A 17459-nucleotide genomic window follows, 5' to 3' on the forward strand; every position below is an offset into this window, starting at 1 on the left:
TGAAAAAAAAATGATATGCTTATGTACATAAAATTAAACCCTAACACAATAATTTAGGGTTTTATGTTAGAGTAATGTCCAGACGTAGAATTTATACATACAAGTGACGACTTCCTATTGGTCGTTTTAATAAATAAAATTACTATATATGTTTGAAACCAAGAAGAAAACAAAATATATCCAACCCATCATCCCCTTATAAACACAAGCCTTTGTCTTGGACATTGCCTACGTACAATATCTGAAGACACACCACTCATTCCCTTGCGCTCTCAACTCACACGTTCCACCATGTCTTCTCTTCCTTACCCTTCCAAGCAATCATCTGCAAGCGATCATAGGCTTAATTATCAGTCAACATCTTTGCGTTATAACCACGAAATTAAGGCCACACTAGAAGTAAAAACTGTTGTTCCACCGCCAAGCAGTAGGGGAGGAGGAGAAGGTGCAGCCACTGATGATAATGGTGTTTTCTTGACTTGGAAGGATTTGCGGGTGACTGTTTCCAATGGGAAAAAAGGCAGTAAATCAATCCTTCAGGGTTTAACTGGTTATGCTCAGCCTGGAGAGCTTTTGGCTATAATGGGTCCTTCAGGCTGTGGCAAGTCAACACTTCTTGATACATTGGCAGGTAACTAATTACATAGTACTCAGCTTTTGGGGTATGCACATCACAACATATCTGAACCTCTCTGCTAATGTTGATCAAATATTAAAAAACAAGCTCCCATACATTATAAGATCACAAAAACACTATTCAAGCTGATCTGCATAATCTCTCTTGACAGCTGATTTATGTGTTTCAAATGTTATAGTTTGACTTGAGTTTCTGTTGCAGGGAGACTGGGTTCAAACACACGACAAACAGGAGACATACTAATCAATGGCCACAAACAAAGGCTGGCTTATGGTACATCGGTAAGGAAAAACTTTTTGAAGAAAATGATGAAAACATTAGGAATTTTATAACATAAACTATAATATTTGAAAAATCATCGACAATTATTTTCTAAAAGGTTTTTTTTTTTTTTTTCATTGATGCATACAGGCTTATGTAACTCAAGATGAAACCTTAATCACAACATTAACAGTCAAAGAAGCTGTGTACTACTCAGCTCAGCTTCAATTGCCAGACTCAATGTCAAGGGCAGAAAAGAAAGAGAGAGCAGAGGTGACAATAAGAGAAATGGGGCTGCAAGATGCCATGAATACAAGAATTGGAGGATGGGGATCTAAAGGACTTAGTGGTGGTCAAAAGAGGAGAGTGAGCATTTGCATAGAGATACTAACACATCCGAAACTTCTCTTTCTTGATGAACCCACAAGTGGGCTTGATAGTGCTGCATCATATTATGTCATGAGCGGAATTGTTAGATTTGACCGCAAGGATGAAAATAGAAGAACTGTAATTGCATCCATTCATCAGCCTAGTGGTGAAGTCTTTCAGCTTTTCGACAGTCTTTGCCTGCTCAGTGCTGGTAAAGTAGTGTATTTTGGCCCAGCTTCTCAAGCAAATGAGGTATTTGAGAATCAAAATTTTGTAGGCTTAGTTGATCTAATATATGTAGATCATATAGGAATTAACAGCTTGACTAATCCTCATCTTTATTTTGTTTCAATATAGTTTTTTGCCTTAAATGGCTTTCCTTGCCCGACTCTCCAGAATCCATCTGATCATTTCCTGAAAACCATAAACAAAGATTTCGAAACGGTATGTTTTCTTATCCAATGTCTGGCTTTACGGTATCTTTGGTTAGTATATCAGGATAGAAGAGACGGAGACAATTAAGTAGTGATTGGTTGAACACCAATGTAGACAATGGTGGCTTAAAGATTCATCTTAAAATGTTCATAAAACTTCTGATCATGTCCTTCACAGGATCCTGAACAAGGTTTAGAAGATGCAATTACCGCAGAGGTAGCGATTAATACTCTGACAAAGGCGTATAAATCATCAGACCATTATCAAAAGGTTAAAAGATTAGTCACAGAAATATGTAAAAAGGTATACTCTAATTCCCTCTCAGTTTTCTAAGTGATAAATTCTTGATGTTACAGTCATTGAAAGGGATGATTAACAGTCAGATGGATACAGGATTGTGGGACATTAGAGGAAAGAAGCCATTCTAGCTTCCTTACTCAGTGTCTTGTGCTTACAAGAAGATCTTTCGTAAACATGTATCGAGATCTTGGGTACTATTGGTTGCGGGTCGCCATCTATGTCTCATTAGCATTAGGCCTTGCCACTTTGTTTTACAACCTTGGATCTGATAATGATTCAATTCAGGTATGACATAACATGCAACTCAACCGGCCTTGATTTGATTTTATTAATTACAACTTAATTAACATGGAGCCTAAAAAATCAATATGGTTTCAGGATAGAGGTTCTCTGCTAATGTTCATAGCTTCTTTCTTAACGTTCATGACAATCGGAGGATTCCCTTCTTTTGTGGAAGATATGAAGGTATAGACATAAATCAGTGCAAATATATTTTTGTTCCAAATTGTATGTTTATTTCTAAATGTTTTTCTCCTCTTGAATCCAGGTATTTGAAAGAGAAAGGTTAAATGGGCACTATGGTGCCACTGCTTTTGTTCTTGGCAACACATTCTCTGCCTTTCCATACTTGTTACTGATATCAGTAATTCCTGGAGCAATAACTTATTACCTTCCTGGACTTCACAAGGGATATGAACACTTCATATACTTTGTTTTAGTGTTGTTTGCTTGCATGATGTTGGTGGAGAGCTTAATGATGACCGTTGCGAGTATGGTGCCAAATTTTCTGATGGGAATAATAACAGGAGCTGGGATTCAAGCTTTCATGATTCTAGGTGGGGGATTCTTTAGATTGCCAAATGATCTCCCTCAGCCATTCTGGAAGTATCCCATGTACTGTTGTATTAAACTCAATCCATCTAGAAGGTCAAGGAAGGCAGCCACCAGCTGTCACCGCCCAGCCACCAACCGGCCAGCCGCCAGCCGCCAGCCACCAGCTGTTTGCCGCCACAGCCGCCAGCCGCCTTCACACTTGAAGGTTGAATTATCTTGTTTTGAATTCGTGTATAAATAGCAAGCTAAGCTTATGTTATTCTGTGTGGAGAGAGTAGAGAGAAACACTAGAGAGAAAGAGAGAGGGCGTGTATTGTGTTAAGCTTTTGTGTTAATTAATTGTAAGCTTGTGTTCTTGTAATAAAACAGTGTGTTTTATCCCCTCCAAGTGTTTCAAAGCCACCACAAGTGGTTTCTCCCACCAACAATTGGTATCAGAGCCCCGTTTGTCAGAAAACAGAAGTGTTTTTGGGAGATAGCCGAATTTTCAAAGTTGTCAAAAACAAGTTTTGATCATTCCAAAGTGTAGAGCTCATCCATACGAACTCACTGCCGCAAAAATCAGCTCAATCGGACATCGGGGTGAGCTACACGCGCCGACTGAAGATCCGGTGACTGTAGCCCAGTCTCACCCACGCGCGCCAGAGGAAGAAGACGAGTGACGTCCACGCGCGCCATATTTGAGCCGTTAAGCCGCGCCGAGCCGAGCCTAAATCCAAGCGTCCAGCCGAGCCGAAGAATATTCCCAAGAATATTCCCTTTTCAAGCCTAGCCGCTAAGCCGAGCCGCTATTAGCCGAAGCCGAGCCGATAGAATATTCCGCAGAATATTCCCGGTTCAACCCAGCGAACCGCCCGCCGCCCAGAATTGGTTGTTTTGACCGGTTCACCCATTTTCTGACCTGATTTCTACAAAGTCAGACCGGTTCCCGACTATTTCGACCATTCCGGATCGATCTACAGTGTCCGTTTTTTCCAAATTCAACTCCCAGAAGGAGATATAGTCATTAAAAGAGCAAAATGACTACAGAAAGTACACAAACACTCATCCCGAAGCTGACCAAAGACAACTATGATAGTTGGTGCATCAGATTAAAGGCATTCCTTGGTTCACAAGAGTGTTTGGAGATTGTACACTATGGTTATGATGAACCAGAGTCCAAAGAAGAAGAAGATGCTTTACAAGAGGCACAGAAGCAAGCCCTGAAAGTCAACAGAAAGAAGGACAACAAAGCAAAGACCATCATCTACCAAGGTCTTGATGAAGATACATTCGAGATCATAGCTTCCGCTGAAACATCACATGATATATGGGAGGCTCTCCAACAAAAATACAAAGGTGCTGACAGAATCAAGAAGATTCGTCTTCAATCTTTGCGAGGTGAATTTGAGTTATTGCAAATGAAGTCCTCAGAATCTATTTCTGATTATCACACAAGGATTATGGTGATAGTCAATCAGATGAGGAGAAATGGAGAAGCCATCATAGATTCTCGAATTACTGAGAAAATTTTGAGATCCCTAGATCCAAAATTTGATTTTGTTGTTGTCGCCATTGAAGAGTCCAAGGAAGTGGACAAGTTGACAGTGGATGAACTTATGAGTTCTTTGCAAGCTCATGAGCAGAAGATTGTAAAGCGAAATGGAGATAAGGCCATCGAGCATGCCTTACAAGCAAAGTTGTCGCTCAAAGAGAGATATGAGCAAGGGGAGACTTCAACAAGTGGATATACCACTCAAGCAGGAAGTCAACAATCCAGAGGAGGATTCCAGAGATTCCAAGGAAGAGGTTCTTGGAATACAAGCTTTAGAGGAAGAGGTGGTAGAAACACCACCAGAGGAGGTAGAGGACAGCAAGCATTCACTCCTAGAGGAAAAGGAGGCGGTTACAATAACCGTGACAAGAGGAATATCCAATGTTATAGTTGCAATCAATTTGGGCACTATAGCACTGAATGCAGAAGGAAAGCTCCGTTGGAGATACGTGAGCAAGCTAACTATGTAGAGAAGGATGACAGAGAAGAAGCTGCATTTCTTGTCCAACAAGAACTTGGCGAGAAACAGGAAAATATATGGTATCTAGATACTGGAGCCAGCAATCACATGTGCGGCTACCGAGAGTTATTTAGTGATCTAAATGAGACCAAGCAAGGTCTAGTTACTTTTGGAGATACCACAAAGGTTCCGTTCAAAGGTAAAGGCAGCATCCCAATCAAGTTGAAGAACGGCGATTCCAGCTACATCGCCAATGTCTATTATGTCCCAGCCATAAAGCAGAACCTGATCAGCTTAGGTCAACTTTTGGAGAGAGGATATACTTTTTACTCGAAGAATTGTCATCTGACAATTAGAGACAACAATTGGAGATTAATGGCCTATGTGAAAATGTCCAAGAATAGGATGTTTCCTTTGAACATCCAATATGATGCAGCAAGGTGTTTAAGTGCCATCACCAACAGTGAAGAATGGCTTTGGCACCTGAGGCTTGGACATCTGAATTTCACGAGCTTGAAGATGCTAGCAAGCAAGAAGATGGTCAAAGGTTTGCCTCACATTGATCATCCAGATGAAGTCTGTGAGAGTTGTGTCCTCAGCAAACATCACAGATCCAGTTTTGCCAAAGAAGTCAACTGGAAAGCAAAGAGGCCATTGGAGTTAGTACACACAGATGTGTGTGGCCCAATAACGCCTATGTCGACTGGAAAGAATAGGTACTTCCTCACTTTTATTGATGATTTTAGTAGAAAGACGTGGATATACTTTCTGAAGAGGAAGTCAGAAGTATTCAATTGTTTTAAAGATTTTAAAGCAATTGTGGAGAAGCAAAGTGGCTACATGATCAGAACAGTGAGATCTGATCAAGGTGGAGAATATACAGCAAATGATTTTGAAGCCTATTGTACACAACAAGGCATCAGACATCAAACAACGCCAGCTTATACACCACAGCTGAATGGTGTAGCTGAAAGGAAGAATCGCACGATTCTTGACATGGCAAGAAGTCTGCTCAAAGCAAAGAAGTTGCCCAAGCAATACTGGGCTGAAGCTGTATCATGTGCAGTGTATCTACTGAATCGCTGCCCAACCAGAAGTTTGCAAGGAGTCACTCCAGAAGAAGCATGGAGTGGTCACAAACCAAGTGTTACTCATCTACGAGTCTTTGGTTGTGTGGCATATGCAAAGATCCCAGATGCAAGAAGGAGAAAACTCGATGATAAAAGCGAGAGATGCATCTTTGTGGGATATGGTGAAAGAAGGATGGGATACAAGTTGTATAATCCCATCACGAAGAAGGTGATTATGAGTAGAGATGTTATCTTTGAAGAAGATAAATCTTGGGAATGGACTGATGATAAAGAAGCAGTCAGATGGATCAACATTGATTTGATCCTTGAAGGTGAAGAAGGACCAACAGTACTTGTCGAAGAACCGATTGTGCCAGCAGCTGAACCACAAAGTCCGGTGATTATACCAACAGCTGAACCACAAAGTCCGGTACACAGATTCCCTGTATTCAACAGGAGGAACACACCAGGAGCATCATCATCAACACCAGCAGCAACATCCTCATCGTCAGAAGGACCAAGAAGGATGAGAAATCTTGACGAGTTGTACGATGCCACGCAAGTCATCGAAGATACAACTCTATTTTGTTTCTTTGCAGATAATGACCCACTTAGCTTCAACAAAGCTATCACAGAAGAGAAGATAGAAGCAATGGATGAAGAAATGCATGCCATTGAGAAGAATGATACCTGGAAGCTGACTTATCCACCAGAAAGCAAGAAAGCAATAGGTGTCAAATGGGTCTATAAGACAAAGAAGAATGCAAAAGAAAAAGTGCAAAAATACAAAGCCATTGAAGAGGGAAACATTTATCAGAATGAAGTTCATGTTTGGCATGACATCCCTCGATTGAGTTTAAAGGGGAGATTTGTTGTATTAAACTCAATCCATCTAGAAGGTCAAGGAAGGCAGCCACCAGCTGTCACCGCCCAGCCACCAACCGGCCAGCCGCCAGCCGCCAGCCACCAGCTGTTTGCCGCCACAGCCGCCAGCCGCCTTCACACTTGAAGGTTGAATTATCTTGTTTTGAATTCGTGTATAAATAGCAAGCTAAGCTTATGTTATTCTGTGTGGAGAGAGTAGAGAGAAACACTAGAGAGAAAGAGAGAGGGCGTGTATTGTGTTAAGCTTTTGTGTTAATTAATTGTAAGCTTGTGTTCTTGTAATAAAACAGTGTGTTTTATCCCCTCCAAGTGTTTCAAAGCCACCACAAGTGGTTTCTCCCACCAACATGTACTACATTGCCTTCCATAAGTATGCCTACCAAGGAATGTTCAAGAACGAATTTGAAGGACTAACATTTCCTAGCAATCAAGCCGGAGGGCCACGGACGATTCCCGGCGAACAAATTCTGAGAGATCGATGGCAAGTGGAGATGGGTGTCTCCAAGTGGGTTGATCTTGCCATTTTGCTTGGAATGGTGGTTCTATACAGAATTTTGTTCTTGGTTATTATCAAGACCTCAGAGAAGATAAAACCCATTATTGCAGCTATTGTATCGGTACCTCCCAAGCAAACAACAGAAATCATGGAAATCCCCTTAACTACACCTTTGCATGGGGATCAATCTGTAGTCTAGGAGGATCAAATCGCTTATGTTAGCGAGCATTGAAGAGTAAATTTACTCTGCTTGCTACACAGTATTTAAGCTAGTATCATGCTCAGCACTTTTTCCTTTTTTAATGTCTTGGCTAATAAAATTCTGTTGCAAGCTCTCAATTTGTTCTCTAATATTAGGTTTACAAAGTTGCAGACGAGACCAATATGGGAGCTCAAAGGCTAGCTTCTTTCAAGAAGCTATGCTTGGAGCTTTTAGTCCAACCTCTTAAAGACAATGTTGAGGTTTAGTGTATTGTTAAGGTCTTGACTGATTGCGTATCTTAATATATAAATAACAAATATATATATAAAGACAGAAACGATTAAATAGATGTTAAGGTCTTGACTGATTGCGTATGGGTTGGATTTTTTTTTTCAACATAATAAAAGATATTTAAATTGTAATAACTATTTTTGTTATTAAAATCAATCTATCAGATTTAAATTTAAATTTCTTGCTCCAAATTTTTATATAGGCTGAATTTAAAATTAAATTATATAAAAATTGTTCTAATATAACTTAGTCGACTTTATCAGTCCAAAGACAACCCGACTAACTAATTAAAAAAGTCTAATGATGAAATTGATAGATAAAACCTCTCAACTTGACTCTTTATCTAGCCTGAATTTAAAATTAAACCGTGTGAGAGTTGTGTTGATGTAATTAATTTGACTTGGTCAATTTAAAAACAACTCAATTATTAAAAAAAATTTAAGAATGAAATTAAAAAAATAAAAAAATAAATTGAAAGAAAAAAAAGATGAGATAAAAAATAAAAATAAAAATAAAAATAAAAGGGGTTAAATTAAAAAAAGAAATTTACTGTTTATATACAAATCTTGTGCTTTATCCGATATGTCATTTCATTTCTTTTTTGCAATGAAAAATTATTTACAATTTATGTAAATCACAGTTTGTTTATTTAGTATAGAAAGTAATTCTATCACATTAAAAATAAATGTAATAAATGTCTTATTTAAAATTACTCACAATTTTTAATTGAACCTCGCTTGACCTTAGACATCAATCTTTTCTTATGCAATATTGAGCGTATAGATTGGGTGACCACAAACCTAGTGACATCACATTCTTCATGCCTTCATAAATTTTCCAAAAAGAAAAATTAAAGTGAGGATGGTCGGTCAAGGGATTATTTAATCATAGAGATTCATTAATTAATTTTTACAAACTATAGAAACTAAATAAATTATAATTAACTTATAGGAAAATCTTGTGTTTTATACCTTATGTCATTTCATTTCTTTTTTGGCAATGAAAAACTATTTACAATTTATGCAATAAATTAGGTGTATATATCATGATTGTAAATTTCAAATCAACTTGAAAGGTTAATCCTAAACTTGGATTAATCCAGTTAAAAATATTTAAAAAAAAATCTAGTTAACCTAGTAAAAAATTCAAGTTAACTTGTTAATCCGGTTACACTTGACCTGACTTCATTAAAAACCGACTCTAAACTTGTTAAGATAATTTTTTTAAAAAATAATAAAAATAATATTGTTTTGATATATTTTTAAAAAAAAAATTAAAAATCATGTTAAACCCTTTCAATCTATTATCAAGATCCCCATGTTAAGTTTTACAACTATAAAATAAACGATTTATCATGCCTTTCGTATCCATACACACACATATAAACAAAACTATTAAAATGAAGATAGTCAACGACAGTCAAGAGATTATTTAACAAATTTTAAACTACAGATACTGATTAATACGTTTTGAGAAATTACAGGGACTAAAATTCAATAAACTTGAAAGAAAATCCCGTGCTCTGCATGACATGTCGTTGCATTTCCTTTTTTGCAAGTGAAAGAATTAACTGTGGAGAGATTGGTAGTGTTAACTACATTTTGGCATCAAGAATTGTGTGTCGCTCGCATTCTTCACCGAGAGAACTCGAGAAGGAGGGAGGCAGAATGGACGGTGACGATGTGGACATGGCCGCTGCAGAGACCAACGAATCTGTACCAGTATTTTTTTTCTGGTTTTTTTTTTGATCGATTTTTAGTTTTTGATTGATATAAAACGCAAAAACCTTAATGGGATTTCAATTAAGATCAAAAAGAGAAATCTAATTCTGGGTTATGGTTAAAATTGTAGGAACTTGATGATATGAAGAAGAGACTAAAGGAAATGGAAGATGAAGCTGCTGCTCTTCTTGAGATGCAGGCCAAGGTTGAGAAGGAAATGGGCTCTGTACAAGGTTGTAACTTTGGGTGTTTTTTGGGTATATGCAATTATGGTCTAATGGGTTTTTGTTATTTTTTATGGGTTTATGGTTTTTTTCTGTGTTTTTTTTTAATCTGTTAGGTTTTTTGCTTTTAATCAGTGTTGTGGTAGGGATGATGGGTTTATTGGAGATTGGGGGATAATGGGGCATTGTGGTGAGGATGGACTTGTTAGTGTGAGTTTAGAAGTGATTTTTTTGTGGGTGTTTGTGTGGCTTTAGGGTGAGGTAGTTTGTGTTCCGTGGTACTGGCCTTAGATTGGTGAATGTTTTGTAATATATGTTGGTTTCATGTTGTTATAGATTTTTGTAATACTGGCCTTAGATTGAGATGTTTCCTGAAGTTAGTTGAGTGTTAGAAATGCAATAGATTTATGGTTTCGGAGAACTTCCTTTATCGAGATGAGAATGTTCTGTAGACTTTTAAGGGCAAGAAAGATTTTAGGGCTTAGGACTTTTATGTCATTGATTCTTTAGCTTCACGCTACTGAAGATTTAACAGGGGCATTCCACATTGGTCATTTGTATCAAGCACTTGCATTTGACTGAATGGTTATTCTATTTGTTTACCATTTTCTATTTTCTCAATCGATAACGCTCCTAAGTCTTGGCCCTTAAGTTAACAAGAGAGATGCATCACATGTCAAATTCCTATGCTTAAGATATTATATTATGTGTCCCTTCATTGGTTAATGGAAGTGAGTAGGAATAGTAACTGCAATGATTGATTTTTGTTTTTGCATATCTTCCTCCTTCTTACTGTTTCTATGTGCAATTAGATCCTAGTGCTTCAGCTGCTGCATCCCAAGCAAATAGAGAGGAAGTAGATTCTCGATCAGTGTTTGTTGGTAATGTGAGGCCTCTTTTCCTTATTATATGGTTTGCCTTCAAAGAGTTTTTTTAGTGTCAAAAACTTGTAGTGTGGATTTTTTTGGCTGGTTTGCATGTGTTACATATGTTATCAAAATGATTTCTTGACCTGGGGATAGAATCAATATTCTACCTGCCCTACTTTTTTTGTTTGGTTTACTGTAAAAATAAAGTAAATGAAATTGTTAAAGCCATACATGCATGACAGAGACATTGGGATAAGTGCTTTTTGAGATTGAACTTTTAGTGTTGGCATATGACAATGGGATAAGGGATTTAAGATGTTCTTGCAAACTAAAACGTTGGCATGGGCAAAAGCGTGGCTATCTATAAGAAGCAACACAGATTCCCCTGCCTTGCTCACCTTTTTCTTATAGCACTATAAGATTTTTATTCTTAACATGGTTGCAGGTGGACTATTCGTGCACCCCTGAAGAAGTGCAGCAGCATTTTCAGGCATGTGGGACAATAAATAGGATCACTATCCGTTCTGACAAGTATGGCCAACCAAAGGGTTATGCATATGTCGAATTCCTTGAACCAGAGACTGTGCAGGAGGCTCTCCTTCTGAATGAGTCTGAGTTACATGGCCGCCAATTGAAGGTAAAGAAACTGTATTTTTCTCCCTATCTAATTGCAATCTTCAGTCCCTTAACCTTGATAACCTTAGGTTCTATTCTTTCTTTTCTCTAAACTATTTCTCAACCACAAATTTGTTTGTTCTGTGCTTTTGCAGGTAACTGTTAAGCGGACCAATCTACCTGGGATGAAGCAGTTTCGCGCGCGTCGACCCAACCCATATATGGGGTTTCCACCCAGGGGCGCTCCTATGCCTCCTTATCTCTTTTCTCCTTATGGATATGGGTACACTATCTAAGAAGTGCATTAAATTTCTTAATGAATACGCTTTTACTTCTTGCTTTTTCTGTCTTGATCTACAAGGAGCAATGATGGTCATTTAGCATATTTTCTTTGCACTGCAGGAAGGTTCTGAGATACAGAATGCCAATGCGTTACAGCCCCTATGGCTGAAATACTATTTTGTTTGAGGCAGCATTGCCAGCAGAGAGATACATCTAACAAAATTTGTACTCTCTTTTCTTCTCACATGTTTTAATCATTGGGAAAGATGAACAGAAGATTTTTCCCTGCTTGGGTTGACGCGTTGAAATGTGAGAATTGGAGCTTTATGTTGTTCATGGTAGACAATGAAATCAAAATGCCTGCTTCTTCTGTACTGCCTAAAAATATTCATGCTTGAGCTATCTTGAAAGCTTCCTCTGGTTGCAATATTATAGTTTTTGTCAGGTACATTGCTGCCTCTGTGTCTTTGCTTAAATTAAGCCTGCTTTCTTTCTGTGGAACTTTTCTGTTTGAGATGTCATCTGATGCTGCAATTGTTATCTTGACTGCTTTTCAGACCATCAATTGTTTTTACCCTAAATAGAGTACCATCCGCCTAAAAGCTTAGTGCTTGTTTTTGTGGTTGAACATGTTTTTCAGAGTGCTTTTCTCTTGAAAAGTATTAAATTGATTTTTTTAGATGCTTTTCATTCAGTCTTGATGTCAAAAATTTAAAAAAAAAATCTAAAAAAAAATTATTTTGATGTATTTTCAATTAAAAAGCACTCTACATTGCTTTACCAATGAACTATGTTAGTGGGACATGAGTATGATTTTATGGGGTATTTTTCAAGGCCTGTGATCTTGCAGGTGCAAGGAGCTTACTACTACTAAGCCATGCCTATTGATTTCCAACTCTAGATTCAGTTTGTGAGCTTTTTGTCGTTTAAATTGTGTTGGCTTGATGTATTTGTATATGAGATAGCATTACTCAATGACTCGAGCATTGGCAACGCAAACGAATTCTTCCTGAGTTACCAACAATCTAGAATCTTATCCGAATGTAAAATCCAAATGGGTCTTGTGTTTATTAAGATGATTATAAAACTGAAAATTAAGTTGCTGCCATTACATATGATGCATAAATGTTAGATTTGTCAATGGATGATAGATACAACTTTGACCCACTTTGCCTAGTTACAAGACTCGGTCAGGTGGGCAATGGATGACAGGTGCCATTCATGACTTGCTTACTGAGTTGATAAAACCTTGGCTGCTTCTGAACTTGCAGCTGATAATCCAATCATGACCGCAAAACGAGTGCTTGCTCTTACCTGTGGGCATTAGCTTGCCAAAAAAATTGTGGGTTTCAGCTTTTTACTTTCCTCTTGAGCTGGTTTACTTGCTTAGTGAGCTATGAGACTTTGTACTGTAGGCCTCTGTCAGATTGCTGGTAGATGTGAATTAAGCTTGCCCATGTATAGTTATGGCTGATGATTATTAGACCATCCTCCCCACCCGCTCATCATGGCACAAGGCACAGAGTGCTTCGTGATTTCCACAGCTTGCGTCACTATGACCAGAAGTTAAGACAAAGAAGGCAAGCATCATGGCAATGTGTGACCCAGACTGTTTTGATTGCACGTAAGCATGTTTGCTTCTACACAAATATAGGAGTTGGTTACGAGGCTTTTCTTTTCTTCCATGTACAATGGATATATAGTGATGGTGTTAGAGAATGCACTAAAGTCATTGGTACTGCAAATATGTACTGTTTAGTACCAATCTTTGTACTGTTAGGGCAAAGACATGAAATTTAAAGAACATATTTCACATGGTTGAAAAGCAGGCAAGTGTTTTTTGATTACTTTCCAAGAACAAATCAATCTGACAGGACGAATCCAATGAAAAAAGAAGAAGAAAAAAAGAGTCACCGATGGTGTAATGACTGGAGTGCAAACATGACAGATTAGTTCATCTCAAGTTACAGCACGCAGCAATTTTACCTCAAGAAAATGAAGAGGTTAAAATTTCAGGAAGAATCCAAGGGAGGCATTTAGTCACAGGTGTTGAAATTGCTTGATCTTATCCTCTCATGTCATAACATGATCCTGAGCTAATTAATGGTCCCTACAAAATCATTGATGGCCACACCCCATAATATAGTGAAATGCACCTCATCATTCCCCTAAAGCTGTCATTATGGTCTCCTAGCCTCCAGCATCATTCATGCAGGCACACCCCCTTCGGCTTTCATTACCCCCATCTTTCCTAGAAACCAAACAGAATTACCACTTTGAATCCTACAAATTAATCCATACAAATCCCACTTTACACATCAACTGTTTTTTTTTTTATTATAATATTTATATCTCTTCTGCATTTTTCATAAGGAGAATTTACATGTCACCCAAAAGGACAAACTAGTCCATCATCATCAAGTCTAAGAAAGAGAGAGAAAAGAAAAAACCAGGACCCGATTTTTTTTACACAAGTGCCTTGCAGGCACTTGATTTTGGGTCCCACATAGCAGGCAACATATACTTCCTTCCATTGACACCATGAGCATTGTAGCTAGCACCCGTGACCTTATCAACCAGGACCCGACCCGGATAACCTGGATAGGACCCTGACCCGAAAATCCCAGTACAAGCCGAAACAGCCTCCAGAGGAGCAGTGGGTGGGCCCTGAAAGTACCCACTGTTGAACGGATTGGTAACGGTGTTAGCCAACAAAGTAGCCAGGTTGATGATCATTCCGTCAACTCCAACGTCTCCGTTAGGTGCCACCAAGGGTGGTGTCTGTGGGCCATAGAGTGGCTGGTGAAACGGCCAAGCACACTGGCCCGGACACTGAACGTCCGAGTTACCAACCCAAATGTAGGTTCCCCGACCCGACCCGGATTTTGTTGACCCGTGAGTCCCACACCTGTTCATGCAAAACCCATCAACGGCAACATCTTTTGCCGTCAGAACAACGTTAATGGAGTTAACGGTGAAATGGGTTTTCGAAGCCAGAGCTATCAAATGTTGGCTCTTCAAGATTTTGCCTAGTGTTAACTCTTCATGAAGTATTTGATGGCCTACGGTGAGTGAGGATGAACCACCACGGTACATCTCAGTTGTCTTCCACCATGAAGAGGTGGAAGGAAGTGGGGCCCCTTTGGAGTTCAAAGAGTTGATGAAGTCAACGATTATAGACCGTTGGATAGGTGTAAACTCGCCATACCAGATTAGATTAACTGTGATGTTTCCTTTCAAGAGGATGCCGTTGTGGTACTTCAGCACCAAAGGTTGTTCTTGAACCAAAGCTGAGAGTGAAGGGCTAATGAAACAGAAGAGGAAAGCAAGAGTGGCAAGGTAGTAATTAGAAGCCATCGCTGGGGGAACGGAACGGAAACTAAGGGTTTCTTGAAGAGGGAAGGTGGTATGAGACTGGGTTGTGGAGGAAGAAGGGGGCGATGGGCTATTTATAAGAGGGAGAAGAGTAGGGAGACAGCTGGTTTGGTTTTTTTTTTTTAATTAATATAAATATTTGGATTAACTTTTCCATATCAAAACTAACTCTATAAATTTTAAAATTAAAATTAATATCTATCTAAATTTCTAATTACTCTAAAATTTATAAAATTCAAACTAATAATTTTAAGCAATAAATTTAGAGCTTGATTAATTAAGCTATATTTTCATAAAATTAGATTGGATTTTTATTAGAAAATGTGATGATATCTTTTGGGTTTTCGGAATTTTCATGCATGAAATTGAAGCAGAGAAAAGAGCTGCTGATGAGATTAATCATAGTTTATTAACTATGTACTAGATAATGTAAACGAGATAAATGGAAAATATTTCAATGTCTAAATGTAGTATATTTACAATTTCAGGTTATAATTGAAAAAAAAGTAGTTCCAACTATATATTTTAAAAATAAAATAAGTAATATAACATAGATATGATGTTTCCTATATATATATATAAAATCTTATTTATTAGTTATCTAGTATAAAATAGAATAACTCAATGTGATAGAAATAGTATTATAAATGATTTTTTATAAGCTAGAAAGGGAATAAGAGTAAGGAACGAAGTTTTTTGAATAGATTATGGTAGATAATAAAACTTAGCTTTTTAAATATGATTAAGGTAAGTGATGTAACTTTTCAGTTAATTATTGATTAACAGAGTATCTTTTATTAATATTTTATATGCTAAAACTAAATTCACTTTATGTTTATAGCAAAATATTCATGAACATTTTATATATTCTTTCTTATTTTTTTTTATTTGAGTACTAATGACAAGGAAAGAAATACCCTCTTTAATTAACCCGAATAAACATTTTCTAATGAGATGATGATATTATTTTATTAAAAAAAAACATTATAAATTATGTTGATCTGATAACCAAACTCTCAAAAAAAAAAAATCATAATATATATCATCATTTATTCTAAAAGCTCTACCCTCGTCAAATCAAACCTCTCTATATATAAATCATGGATCCATGGCATCAGAAACCGATGGACCACAAATTGTAAAATCATCTTCTTTAAGGTGGTAGACACTACAGAGGCTAAGGAGCTAAGGTCTGGTGCTCGACTACCAGAGCTAGCTCCTACTGCGTAAATGGAGATGTGGCCCACAGTCTCTGAGCTTTGATGACATCAAGCATTTGGACACTACTGTAAGCTTGTTGCAGACTTCGATGGTAGTGTTTCAGTGCCCTTTTCTTAAATAAGCATTTATTTAAAATTGTTATTTAATATTCTGCTGCTGAATACACGCATGATCTTTATTATATTCAGTGGGGTCCTTAGGCTCAGTTCCCCATGCTTGCTCAAGAGCTATGGCCATGGATGATGGACCCTTGCCCCTTCGAAAGGTGTGGCCATGCTTGTTTTGTGTTCTTCTTTCTTCCTCCAAGAGAAGAGAGGGTAGGCAAGGGAGTTATGCTTCTTTTCTTTTTATTTTTTTTTTCTTTTTTTTGTTACAGAGAGCAATGAAAATGTTTTTTGAAATTAAAGTTGTGTATTTTGACCACTTTTCTATTATTTAGTTTGAAATAGTTAGGTTTGAAGTTTCAATCACCATATTAAAACAAAATCAATTATGAACTCAATTATATATGTATAATTAATTTATTAATTTATTTATATCTATTCATCAAATCAATCAAGCTGATTTGATTGACTCTATGATAAGATCTTTATTACATCTATTCATCTTTTTTTTTTAAATTACAAAGATTTTTCTTAGGAGAAAAATACTAATGTCATTTGAATTAGATTTGATCAACTATTTGATAAGATTTTTATCTTATAAAAAAAATTAGAATTAGTATTTAATTATCCAAGTAACCTAGGAGGTCAACTTACAATCAATATAAATTTTTTTATCTACCACCAGTTGGATTATGACTCAATTATGCAATACATGAACTTGAATGATGGATTCTCAATGCATCAAGATATCTCACTTGATTTTGTTACTGACAGAGGTGTTCTATCTACTTCATGATTAAACTGAATTAAAGGTTTGAGTTGCTGGGCTAGAATTAATCATAAAACAACATTATTTTAATAGTTTTTAAAATTAAAACGATGATATTTTATATTAAAATTAAAAAGATTTTTTAATTTGATCCAACATATCTCATATTAATTACAAGTTGACCTGTTAAGTTACTTAGATTTAACCAAGTCAATGTTCAAAACTGTTTATAAACAAACTCAGTCTAATTAACGGGTTATTGGGTAAACCTGAATTTAAGCTTCGTTTAACTATGAGGTTTTCAACAGCATTAAAAAAAAAATTCAGCAATGAAACATGGTTCCAACCACTTAACCAAAACCGCTGAACCCAACACAATAATTTTGTGAAAGGAGTAGGAAAGCTAGAGAACAAGAAAGGTGGGGTTCGGTTCTGGGTGGGGGTTGGTTCGTGGCCTGAAACAAGAGGAGGCAAAAGTTGTGGCCGTCCCAATAGGGTTTTTGAA

The 17459-nt window shown here is 37.2% G+C and overlaps 3 protein-coding genes and 1 long non-coding RNA gene across 5 annotated transcripts; 3 read left to right on the top strand and 1 right to left on the bottom strand.

Moving 5' to 3' along the window:
* The first annotated feature begins 213 nt into the window (after positions 1-213).
* LOC7461684 (ABC transporter G family member 1) lies at positions 214-7620 on the top strand. The gene is made up of 9 exons (XM_024608937.2): positions 214-631; positions 839-918; positions 1049-1519; positions 1625-1711; positions 1880-2005; positions 2096-2287; positions 2381-2467; positions 2550-2893; positions 7132-7620. The coding sequence occupies exons 1-9, from the start codon at positions 292-294 to the stop codon at positions 7478-7480; spliced, it is 2076 nt and encodes a 691-aa protein (XP_024464705.2). The 5' UTR covers positions 214-291; the 3' UTR covers positions 7481-7620.
* A 1700-nt stretch (positions 7621-9320) lies between these two features.
* LOC7492020 (polyadenylate-binding protein 2) lies at positions 9321-11933 on the top strand. 2 transcript variants are annotated; one of them, XM_024586410.2, is made up of 6 exons: positions 9321-9489; positions 9626-9728; positions 10532-10605; positions 11034-11225; positions 11359-11486; positions 11606-11933. In XM_024586410.2, the coding sequence occupies exons 1-6, from the start codon at positions 9442-9444 to the stop codon at positions 11652-11654; spliced, it is 594 nt and encodes a 197-aa protein (XP_024442178.1). In that variant the 5' UTR covers positions 9321-9441; the 3' UTR covers positions 11655-11933. The 2 variants fall into 2 exon arrangements, with proteins under 2 accessions (XP_024442178.1, XP_002300187.3); XM_002300151.4 differs by having other exon boundaries at positions 9328-9495.
* A 1862-nt stretch (positions 11934-13795) lies between these two features.
* On the bottom strand, positions 13796-14919 carry LOC7492019 (protein EXORDIUM-like 2). The gene has a single exon (XM_002298669.4). It carries the CDS (start codon positions 14840-14842, stop codon positions 13952-13954), a length of 891 nt encoding a protein of 296 aa, XP_002298705.3. The 5' UTR covers positions 14843-14919; the 3' UTR covers positions 13796-13951.
* A 983-nt stretch (positions 14920-15902) lies between these two features.
* Positions 15903-16678, top strand: LOC112327199 (uncharacterized). Its single transcript, XR_002981297.2, has 2 exons — positions 15903-16172; positions 16270-16678. It is a non-coding gene; the product is annotated as an uncharacterized LOC112327199 (long non-coding RNA).
* The last annotated feature ends 781 nt before the right edge of the window (positions 16679-17459 follow it).

This window comes from Populus trichocarpa, chromosome 1, assembly GCF_000002775.5.
Source record: "Populus trichocarpa isolate Nisqually-1 chromosome 1, P.trichocarpa_v4.1, whole genome shotgun sequence".
NCBI lineage: Eukaryota > Viridiplantae > Streptophyta > Magnoliopsida > Malpighiales > Salicaceae > Populus > Populus trichocarpa.

Bases quoted from the DNA above. Each gene is read 5' to 3' on its own strand.
- LOC7461684 (XM_024608937.2), top strand. From the start codon at position 292: ATGTCTTCTCTTCCTTACCCTTCCAAGCAATCATCTGCAAGCGATCAT. The intron at 1,712-1,879 runs GTATGTTTTCTT...TGTCCTTCACAG, and splicing joins TAAACAAAGATTTCGAAACG to GATCCTGAACAAGGTTTAGA. The intron at 2,288-2,380 runs GTATGACATAAC...ATATGGTTTCAG, and splicing joins CTGATAATGATTCAATTCAG to GATAGAGGTTCTCTGCTAAT.
- LOC7492020 (XM_002300151.4), top strand. From the start codon at position 9,442: ATGGACGGTGACGATGTGGACATGGCCGCTGCAGAGACCAACGAATCT. The intron at 9,496-9,625 runs GTATTTTTTTTC...TTAAAATTGTAG, and splicing joins AGACCAACGAATCTGTACCA to GAACTTGATGATATGAAGAA. The intron at 11,226-11,358 runs GTAAAGAAACTG...GTGCTTTTGCAG, and splicing joins TACATGGCCGCCAATTGAAG to GTAACTGTTAAGCGGACCAA.
- LOC7492019 (XM_002298669.4), bottom strand. From the start codon at position 14,842: ATGGCTTCTAATTACTACCTTGCCACTCTTGCTTTCCTCTTCTGTTTC.